The sequence below is a fragment of the Malus domestica genome, chromosome 15, assembly GCF_042453785.1.
Source record: "Malus domestica chromosome 15, GDT2T_hap1".
Classification (NCBI taxonomy): Eukaryota; Viridiplantae; Streptophyta; class Magnoliopsida; order Rosales; family Rosaceae; genus Malus; species Malus domestica.
In genome coordinates this window covers 48,380,402-48,391,306 of record NC_091675.1, presented here as the reverse complement: position 1 = coordinate 48,391,306, position 10,905 = coordinate 48,380,402, and the positions used below count along the sequence as shown (strand labels likewise).

Genomic DNA, 10,905 nt, shown 5'->3' with positions numbered 1-10,905 from the left:
TCAGGGCCAACCCTGTATTACGTAGAAAAACGCACTGCCAACCCATTTTTACCATAGTCTGGGGCTTTGTAGTCTGAATTATCACAGTGTATATGCATGCAAACTCTGTCTATTTTCTTACTTGTATCACTATAAATCGGACAGAGGTCGCACTTGGTGCGATGGCAAGTGCCTTCGCCCATAAGCGGTAGGTCTCGGGTTCGAGACTTGGGAGCAGCCTCTCCATAAATGGGGGTAAGGCTAGCCGACATTCACCTCTCCCAGACCCTGAATATAGCGGGAGCCTTGTGCACTGGGTACGACCTTTTATCACTATAAATCGGACAAGATGGAGTAAACATTTCAATTTCTATGGAAGATTAAGTTTACCAACAAAGTTTGAGCAAACAAGAGAAGATCCTGAATAAGTATCATACAACATAATGGAAGATTAAACTCTCTCTGCTTCCTGTGTACAATGATTCTTGATGACATTAAAACTAAAATCATCTACATAGGTTGTTCTGGTGGCGGTGTAGCTGCTGCAAGATCAGTGTCTTGTTTCTGTAATGCCGGGCTGACGCATGAGAAGATTGATTGCTTTTGCCTTCTCAGCTTAATCCCAAACAAGAAGGACCGCAAGGGAATACGAGCCTTGCTCGTTGAGCGTTGGGGATTATTAATGCTTTTTGATACCGAAATCCCAAGTTCCCCATCTAGTCTTGCTAGCGTCTTCTCGACCTCAACCTTGAGCCCTTTAACTCGGTTAAGACCTGCCTGCAATTCATCTGCAACCTTATTATTCTCCTGCTTCATGTTGAGAACCTCGCCTTGAAACTTTGCCGCTTGATATTTGCTTATGAGCTCCATTTTTTCCCCTTCTGAGCCTAAATTAGAGAGCCTCGATATCTCGTCTTGAATGTGGCACAAGGATAAGAATCTACCCTGCAAGTCATCTTTCAGTACTGCATTGTGTTCCAGCCATAATGACAGTTCCGTTTGTATCTCTCTCAGGTGTCGGTATATTGGCCTGGCATCCGATTGTAGAGCTTGTCCATCACGCTTCTTTTTGTTCCTTAGTTTCAACAGCTCAGACTGTAAATCCTGTATCGAAGTCTGGAATTTTTGCATCTGGTGAACCGAGGTACTAAACCTCAACCAGAATTCTAAATTCTCTTCCAGCAACTCATCAATGTCTGAACGGAACCTTCCTTCGATTGCTGAAACAGAATGAGGTCTAACGGTGGTTTTTCTCCTCATTATTCTTTCTTCCTCCTTTCTCGGCGAGACCTTTGAGTTTCCTGACGAGTCCTCAAATTTCTCTGTTCCTTGTTCACCAAGGTAATTGGAAATCATCTCTTTGTCCAAATTTAGTGATGCAACAGTTGAGTATGGGCATGCAACGACTTGGCTTGGACTCTCGAGGGGGCCTTCCTGAGTTGGATATTTATATACTGTCGCAGGACTGTCATCCGGATTTGTTTCTGGGGAGCTGGCTTTTTGCTTCAAAAGTTTAATCTCTTTGTCCTTGGAGGCAACAACACCCCTTAATTCCCTAATCTCCATTGCTAAATCGAAGATGTTATCCCGGTTTTTCTTCTCCACGTCGCTCAGCTTCCTCCTTGCATCCTTGTAATCGCGGAGAATTGAAGTATACTCCTCCAGCAGAACCTTTTCTCTATCCTCTAACCCTTTCAGGAACAGCTGTCTCCAGTTTGGCTGGTCTTCCTTTTCCAATTCCAACTCTTGTGGATCAACAACCTCAGCCGAATCTTGTCTCTCTTGTTGTTCCTGAGGCATTGGTTGGTCTGATTGCTTTTCTTCTTCGTCTTCTGCCTTGACAGAAGTTTCGAGAATCGTAACATCCTCTTTCTTAACTTCACCGTTTGTCACTTTGTCTTCCAAGACCACTGAATCATCATCAAGAACCGCCTTTTCTGAATCTTCTTCAATCTCTTTTTCGGGTTTGGCATAAACTGTTTTCACATCCTGGAACAGTCCGACGTTCTCATCCTCATCTTCGTGCTTCACGCTATTCAGTTTTCCAGACAGATGGTCAAGGTTACAGCTAGCTTCTGTGAAATGTGCTTGGAGGTTTTTATTCTGGTCCTCCACACTTCTGTTTAAATTTCTAATTCTTCGTAGTTCCTCCTCTAACTCCTTTAGCCGTTTGCTCATCTTTTCCGCATTTTCCATCAAAGTCTCCTTTTCCTCTTCCAAGTTCCGAGCGTGCGCCTGAAGCTGATCGGTTTCTAATTTTAATCTATTTACTAGAGCATTCTGAGAAGTGACTGCAGTTTCCAGATTCACAATCTTGTTCACAAGTCCATCAATTTTCTCTGCCAGTTCTGTCATAGAAATTGAGGTATTTGAATTCGTATCGAGCTGTTCCAGAACCTTAGACCGCAATGAGTCCTGATCATCATGTCTCTCTTGGTCTAGACTCAATGACTCTACATCAATGTTCTCATAATCATACTCATCAGTATCGCTCCAGTCTGCGTGTTTCAAACGGAATTCATTTCTGAGGCTCTCAAACTTGGTGCAGACTTCTCTAACCCGTTGGCTCTCAGCTCTGGCGTCTTCTTCTGATCTCTCTTTCTTCTCCTGCATCTTTGTCAAGCTGTCTTTGCATGATTTCAAAGCTGTGGCAGCCATCAAAGTTCGAGCTTCATTGTCTTCGATAACAGTGCCAATTCCATACTCATCTTGCAAGTTGCAAACTCTTTTTTGCATATCAGTGATCTGGTTTTCAAACTCCCAGTACCTGTCATATCCGCGTTCGAACAAGATCTTCACAAACTCTTTTTCTGTCTGCAGCGCCAAAATATCCTTCTGAAGCTTATCGATTTCTTCCAACGCCTCATCTTTGGTCAGTCCTGACCTCAAAGTAACAGCTAGGGCAGCTTTAGCAGAGCTTGTATTTCGCTTAAGCGTGCCCTTCCTTGATAACATGGATTTGCTCCTGAAATCTTTGGGGGCCTTGGGGACTTTTGGAATGTTTTTGGATGCATTCGGCGACGCTTTGTTAGGAACGTCCGAAGAAGTTGATGCCTGAGAAGCAATCTCATCATCCTCGTCCTCCATTGCATATTGAACTCGCTCCGGAAAAACTGTGGCAATGGTGCGGTTGGCACTCTGCATATCTCTTGACAAGTGATCGTATCGCTCTGCTAATGCTCGGTAGGCGCGAAAAGATTCTTCGACAAAGACAACTAGCTCCGGCCTCTTCCTGTAATACATTTCTGCCCTCTTTGCAAAGGAGTCCCCATCATCATCGATGATTTTCAATGTATTATGCACCTTTTCCTCCATATCTGCAATTCGAATCACAAATTATCAATGATGCGTGAATCTATATAAATGATGAATTAGGCTAGTTGGCTAGGGCAGTGAGCTCTCGCTCTCTTGTGCCCCAAGTTCGATTCTTCTTCCTCATAAATCAGAGTATTTTAAGATATCGTCTCGTAATAACAAAAACATATAGAAAAGAGGCACCATTTGCTCCATATCAATTGAAAACGTGGGGAAGAAATGTCAAAACTAAAAGGAAGACCAAATGGATCAAAATCTCTTATATTTACACACACACACACACACACACACTCACTCACCTTGGAGGTTCTGTTCAAGCCATTTGGACTGCTTTGTCCTGATGTGGCTGGCCCACCACCATGAATATGCATTGCCTGCTGCTCTATGCAACATTCTCCCTCTCTCCCTCTCTCTCTTCCTCTCTCTCTCTCTCTCTCTCTCTCAACAAAACCGATGATCACATGAAGAAACCCATTAAACACAAAATCTAAGCACAATGGAGGATTCAATCATCAGAGGAAAACCCAAATCACGCAACAATGGGAAAAGCCAGAAAATGATTAATCAACCATGATCCCATGATTACTGAAGGAATTAATCAAAGATTAAGAGAAGTAATCACACACAGCTTTGACAAATGACTTGGTAAAGACCAGACATTGGAGGAGATGATACTTCGCCTGAGTTATAGGTGTTGGGAAAGCTAAAAAAATGCAAAAGCCCTCAGTGAGGCTGTCCACGTGGCGTTCCCTGAGCTTGCCAGGTTGGTAGTGTCCCCGGGGAAAAGAGTGAGAGCCCATGAATTCCCTTAATATTTTAGTTTTGGATACTTCTCTTGTTTTGCCTAATTTTTGTTGCAAAATACAAGCTGGAGTCCCTATCTTGTTCCCTTTTTTCGGTAATAACTAGGTTTTTTACTATTTTTGGAAGAGTTTCATCTTCTTCTAGGTTCATGTTTATCAGTTTATAGTTACTGGTTTTATTACCGTTGCAACTGCCATGGAATGTTCTAGGAAAAATATTTCACACTTTAATTACTAGTATATAAACAGTTAGTTTATGAAAATTAATGACGAAGTAACGTGACACCAAAAGGCACGTCACGAGCACACATGGGTGCTAGCCAACAATCCATTGACTAACACAGTGTGCTCTCTATTGACAAGAAATGTGATCTTAGTTTGGTTCAATGCAGATTAACCTATTTAAAAACTACATAAAACCAAATCGAAATGACTATTTTAATCATATATTTTTCGTTAAAAATTGGTATTTCATCACCGGAATGGAGAATTTGAACTTGGAATTTTTAACAAGAAAGTACCATTGAACTAAAAGCTAGTTGATCATCGTCAGTTTCATTTTTGAGTATTGAACTTTGATGCTAGTTGGTGTCAATTTGAAACCCCTTCTTTTGGATGAGATTATGTCACTCATCACTTAACACCTATATTCCAAGGAAATTATCTAATTGGGTTCGAAAGTGATCTTACATGCTTCAAGGATTTGTTGAGAGAGAGAGAGAGAGAGAGAGAGAGAGAGAGAGAGAGAGATAGAGAGAGAGAGGGAGCTATCACATTATTTACAAGTTTTTTTCTTATAAATATTATTCACAAATTGTTTACAACATGACATATATTACAATAAGATTGGGAAGAAGCTCTGAGAGAGTCATTAGTTTCTATACACATACTATTTACACTTTCTAACAAATTATTTACAAACAAATATTAGGGTAAAGCATTAAGCTGCCTACCTCTCATTCTTTCACATTTTTTTACATCCAACAATCACAATCAACGCAAACAATTCACATATCCCACATACCATCTGTTCTCTTCTTTCCCTTTTCTCATTTTTCTTCATTTTCTTAAGAGTTTCTCAAGCCAAAACTTTTTTTTTTTCGTTTTCGAGATTTTAGCTATACACACAGTAGTACCATACTTAATTTTGAAATGCGAGAAAGACACTAGCAGCAGCGTTATTCCCAGCCAATCCCATGGCAGAGGAAGCACGAAACCAAACCACCTTCCAGCAATAGTGGCACTAGAATCCTCCATAATACTCCATGTCTGCTAATCAAAGTTATATTAGCCAGTCCCGTACTACTAATAATTACATCAAACTAGGCTCGTATCCATTTCATCCGGCATCAGCTGTTCCTCAGAGAAGAGAGCCACTCCTCCATATATTTTGTGCTCTCTGCACAACGAAGAAAAATGCAAAGAACAAATCAGCACTCGACGTTCATTTTACTTTCAAAAAGCATTTTGCTAGTGAGATATATTTTTCTTTTGCATATGACTAGACCACAATTGCATCTCAATAAGAAAGCTGAATACCAATTACCACAAACAGTAGTCCAATCTATATATACCCACCACTTCATGACACACTATGGCAAACAAGCAGGAAATAGACAGACATGATAAGATTAACAAAGTATGCGACTCTAGTGGAACAATGAGGAAAATGACCAGCAAAACAAAGCCCATAAGTTCCTGGTAAACACCACAAATAGGAGCAATGATAATACCAATGAATTCACCATGCCCCCATTCTATCTACCAAGTACATTTGTCTCTCAGATCTGAAGACATCAATGCAAGGAACAAGGACTACTCAAACAAACTCATAATAAAAGTAAAGTATCATCTTCATTAGCTTAGAGGATGTGACAACCAAGTGAACTGAACCTCCCTTCCCAACAACTCCAATCCAAATCGAAAGATAAGAGCTTCATTACTACTATAATAATTGCCAAATACCGAAATATAAATATTCAGCAGCAAAAAACATCTACTAAAGATATAAGAGGTGTCAAATCACATAAAATGGAACCTGGACAATGTCATATATAAAAAATTCAGGAAATATTTGAGACCATGCATCCATTTCTTATAAAGTTGGTGTCTGAATGCTTGCTTCCTATTATTTCCATTGAGGTTTCAACTAAAAATGTATAGTTGAACTGCAGCATCGATATAATGACTGGTAAAATTTAGTGAACATAAAATATGTAAGGAAATCTGGACAAAATGAGAGGAAAGAAATAGAGGAAGTCAAGCTTAGGTAAATTGAGCTAAATTTCAGGCCATTAACTTTTACGATCATATATAGACTTAAGATCTCATTGTATGTGATATGTGTTTACCGTGTAGCACTCAAGTTGTGCAATATCTATTGGCTATCAAGTCCAGAAAAAGGCCAGTTTCCTAAAACTTATGGCCTGTCAAGACCAAACTCTGTCCTTAAACCAAAACTCATGCTACCTCATCTCAGTAAACACATGGCTTACTGATGCTGTTGCCCCTAACCCCCAATGTTAGATGATCACTGACTAGGCATCTAAATTCTGCAACATTAACTCAAGATCATAACAACTTCTGATCCTCGGATATAATTCATGTATCAGATCCAATGACAGTAACAATTAAACCAACTTATAGTCAACGAGAATCACTTCCTTTTTTTTTCCCAGAATAACAACTGGCGTATTTAAGAGTGTTTCCAGAATTGGAATTGCAAAATCAAATCAACAGAAGCACAAGACCCTTTTCTAAAGAGGTCCAACAATCTAAAGGTACTCAACCTCTAAACCGGAGGTTAAATTTAAACATTTTCATATCAACTATCATATAAGTAGGATACATGAAATGAAAGCATTACTTAAAAAGCACCTCTTTTTTTTTTTGTAAAAAGAGATAAATAGGCGTATAAGACATAAGCTCTTACCATCTGAATAACCATCTGGGATGTTCCCAACTGTGCTCAAGATATTGTTATTGGAATCCTTCACCATATCATGAATAACATGCCCATAGCATGGAACCAGCACGGCAAAACTATCGTCTGCATCGTCATCACTCTGGAACCCAGGTCCAAGAGGCTCCAACCATCCAACTGACCAATCCGAGTCCACGGACTCAGAACCAGAAACACATCCACCCTCAGATGGCACAAGAACGACATCATATTCCCTATCAATTTTCCGTTCTTCCCGACTATGCCATCTGCGTTTCACCCTTCTCGACGATGATGAGGCCATATTTGACCCCTTCACCGAAGGAAACTTTAACGCATCAGTTTCCCGCATGCCCGAGTCAGGGGAAGAATTTAAAGAGGACCCCTTTGGGATTCTAGGCTCTTTTTGCTTTCCACTCCACAACCACCATGAAAGCATTCTACAGAAAGATCTCCTTCCAGTTGCGTTAAGTATACCCAGCCCAATAAGTGGAAGTGGAAACGTTTCAGCCTGTCCATGAAACGTTCATAACAACATATCAATCAATGTATCAACGTAACTAAAGCATACTACAGAAAAAAGGCAAATTGCTCACATTCATAACATATGCAGAAAAATCTGAAACAGGAAATGGCATCAGCAAAGTATAATTCTTTTGGTTGAATCAGTAACAGTTCCGATTTCTTGGAAAGTCAAATGTTCCTTTTTATACTACTGAATTTTCTCGGCAACCAAACAAAAGGTAAGGTATAACAGCTGTAAAATTCAATGAATATTGACGCGCAATACCAACAAACCGAATCAGACCCAGAAAATCTTACTCGTCAAAAATCCAACTTTCCCAAAGAAGAATACACGATTTTGCCAAATTTAGCTACGAATGCAATTTCCGAATGAGACGGATTTTGGAAATTACAGAACCAGAAATAAAAATAACAATATTCCGAAAGCAACCCAATTTCTCAAATCCCATTTACAAGTTCAAACGCACAACTCAAATCCCACAAACAAATCCTGCAAAAATTCACCGAAAGAGAAAAAACTATCAAATCGAAAAATTGACCAAAACCCATGTCCTAATTTTCGATTTGGTAAACGAAAAACCAGGAAAATTGAGAAAAAATCGACACAAAAAGTTAAGAGCATTTCGATCTTTCTTGCTTCCAGAAACAACTCCGCCGCACGGAAATTTATCCGACTCGTTGAAATCCAAATAACCCAGAAAATTGGGGAAAATTAAAATGCTCGCCTCGTCGTTCAAAGTTGGAATATCAAATGGAGATTCAAAGCAGCTCCGAAAACAAAAACATATGAAATATTTCTTATGTTCGAGACGAAAAGATCGAATCAGGAACTTTAATTTATATATACCTCGGGAGCCTGAACTAAAGATTTAATTTTTCAGGGGTTCTGCAAGAAAGTAACCCTAATTTTTCATCTCTGTGAAATTATCTTCAGTCAGAATTCAGAAAGGGAAAAAGGAGATGTTTCTGCCTCCAAGATAAGTGTTGTTATGTAGTGCAAGCGAGTGCAAAATTAAAGGAAGGATGCGCGTACACGTGTCAAAACCCTCTGGAAATTGAAATTGCCAGGTCAGTTTCTTTTTTCTGGTGAAAAAATGGCAGGTCAGATTATGCTGGAAAATAAAAGAAATAAGTTATTGACACTTCAAAGACATTAAGAGCAGATTAACAAACGATATTAGTAATAATATGGTTTAAATTCGTTTTTAACAGCAATCGAACATAAGATCTCTTACTTATAAGTAAAAAGAATTATCACTAAGTTATAGTACTAAATGAGATGCGGTCCATGTGAAGGATTATTTTCAACAAAAAAAAGTTAAAAAAGAAATTGCCTACAATCAGAGGATTGTTTTCTTTTTAATTATTACAAGCAAATTATTACTTGAAGCTATATTAGAGAAAGGAGGGAGAGTTTGAACTCAAAACACAACAGGTTGAAGCAAACGTTGATATCCATCAAGACAATCTATTACTTGCAGTCCAAAAATTATTAAGTAAAAACTTCCGTGAAACTGATTTTAAGCAAAGGAGAGAAAATCCATACCATGAAAATTACCTTATTGACTTTTGAGAGGCACTTGCCACAAGTACATTACGACGACTTAGACAACGTGACCCGTTACATGAGCTCTCCAATAAAATGGTTGTAGAAAGAAGAAGAAGCAAATTTGGATTCGAATTAAGATAGTGGTTTAAGTAAACTCACTTAATTAAAGAATTAGCGGACACAAGTCACAAGTAGTCGACTGAAAAGTCTGACTTCTCAGTCGACTAAAAAGTTTAACTTCTTAGTCGACTAAAAACTCTTACTTCTCGTTCTTGGTCACATGTGTAGAAGAGAAATGTTAAGAAGACCTTGTCAAAAGTGGGACTCTTCATAAATTATCGTCATTTCACATTTAACATTAATTTATGTGTCGATATTATAAAACATTATACCAAAAAATATAAGGTGGCAAAAAGTTCATGAACAATCATACAATAAAACACTAAAATTTTGAGATTAAAACACTAAAAGTGCATTTATTTATTATTTATTTATGTATCAAATTCGAAGGTGGGTATATGTTCTTTGGTCATTTGATAATCGAAAGGATATTCATGAGTTGAACGGATTCTAAAGAAAATGGTGGTGTGGTTATTGGAGCAACGGCTGGTCAAGTTTGGTGACTTGTACTTAGGATTTGACCTTAGACTTTACTTTTAAAAGAAAATTAATGAAAAGGGTTTGAAAATTTTGAGATTTAACGATAAAGACAAAATAAAGTGTAAAGTGAATAGTATTATGATTGACTTTTTAGTGTAAAAATGTGATTTTTCGTTAAAATGAATAATACATCGGGTTTTTTTGTTAAAACTCCCTACTTTTAAAGGCCATTTGCTGCCGTGTACATGCGTTCCAAGTAACCTTAACCCACTTGTTTAGGTTTTAAGGCCTATCCCAAGAGAAGAATATACCAAAACATGAAAAATAAAATGAATAGAATACAAGAATTTCCATGTTAAGGGTGTAAGTATTTCACAATTCTAACTTTTTTTATACAAGCAATATTAAACGATGGAGATTTGAACACATATTTCGATAAAACAATGAAAGATTTTAAGCAGAGCTACAAGTCCTTTTACGCTCAACACAAAGGTTGAGTCGACAATTTTGTTTTTCTTTTCTTTTCAATAATATTAGTCTCACCAAATTAGCTCGTTATACTAACATGTTAAATTCACGCATCATATATTGATTGATAAAAAAATATGAGATGTAGAATGGACTCATATTTGAACAAGTAAAACAACATAATATCTTTGGTGAATAATTAAAATAAAGTAAAGTATTTGGTATTTATAATAACATTTGTTTCTTGGAGTGCTATTTGCACCCGTAGAAGATAGAAATTTCAGTTTGAAGGTAATTAGGCTAGATGAGATAGCCTTCTGTATATTTTCATTCTATATTAAAACAAAGCGAGTTTGAGATGAAACCACTCTTCTGAAACATAAAAAAATAACAAAGAGATAAATGGAAATTACAAAATTCATAATTCAAAAGTTAACACTTAAAACTTGCATGTTAACAAATTAAAATAATAAACACTCGTGGAGCTTTTGGTACAAATGTAAAGTGAATTAAACTCAGAGATACAAGTGGTTCAACTCTTAAACTGGGCTACATCCACGGTGGTGCTAGGATTCATAATCATATTAAGATTGGCATGTTGGGGCTTGGTGGCTTAGTGGCTTGAAGCCGCAGCTCGCCTGGGTTTTTCAAACTTTTTTTTTTTCTTTCAATTCACATAATAGCAATATTATGGGTATGTATAATGCATAAACAATTTATGTAGA

General features: G+C 37.8%; 2 protein-coding genes across 3 annotated transcripts; both read right to left on the bottom strand.

Annotated features, from left to right (window-relative positions):
- Nucleotides 1-293: 293 nt before the first annotated feature.
- LOC103401991 (protein NETWORKED 2A) lies at nucleotides 294-3,933 on the bottom strand. Its single transcript, XM_008340729.4, has 2 exons — nucleotides 3,594-3,933; nucleotides 294-3,296 (listed from the first exon to the last, which is right to left on the bottom strand). The coding sequence occupies exons 1-2, from the start codon at nucleotides 3,685-3,687 to the stop codon at nucleotides 490-492; spliced, it is 2,901 nt and encodes a 966-aa protein (XP_008338951.3). The 5' UTR covers nucleotides 3,688-3,933; the 3' UTR covers nucleotides 294-489.
- A 939-nt stretch (nucleotides 3,934-4,872) lies between these two features.
- On the bottom strand, nucleotides 4,873-8,546 carry LOC103401992 (uncharacterized). Of its 2 annotated transcripts, none has more exons than XM_008340731.4 (3): nucleotides 8,411-8,546; nucleotides 7,030-7,549; nucleotides 4,873-5,496 (listed from the first exon to the last, which is right to left on the bottom strand). In XM_008340731.4, the coding sequence occupies exons 2-3, from the start codon at nucleotides 7,475-7,477 to the stop codon at nucleotides 5,447-5,449; spliced, it is 498 nt and encodes a 165-aa protein (XP_008338953.1). In that variant the 5' UTR covers nucleotides 7,478-7,549; nucleotides 8,411-8,546; the 3' UTR covers nucleotides 4,873-5,446. The 2 variants fall into 2 exon arrangements, with proteins under 2 accessions (XP_008338953.1, XP_008338952.1); XM_008340730.4 differs by having other exon boundaries at nucleotides 7,635-8,531.
- Between the last annotated feature and the right edge of the window lie 2,359 nt (nucleotides 8,547-10,905).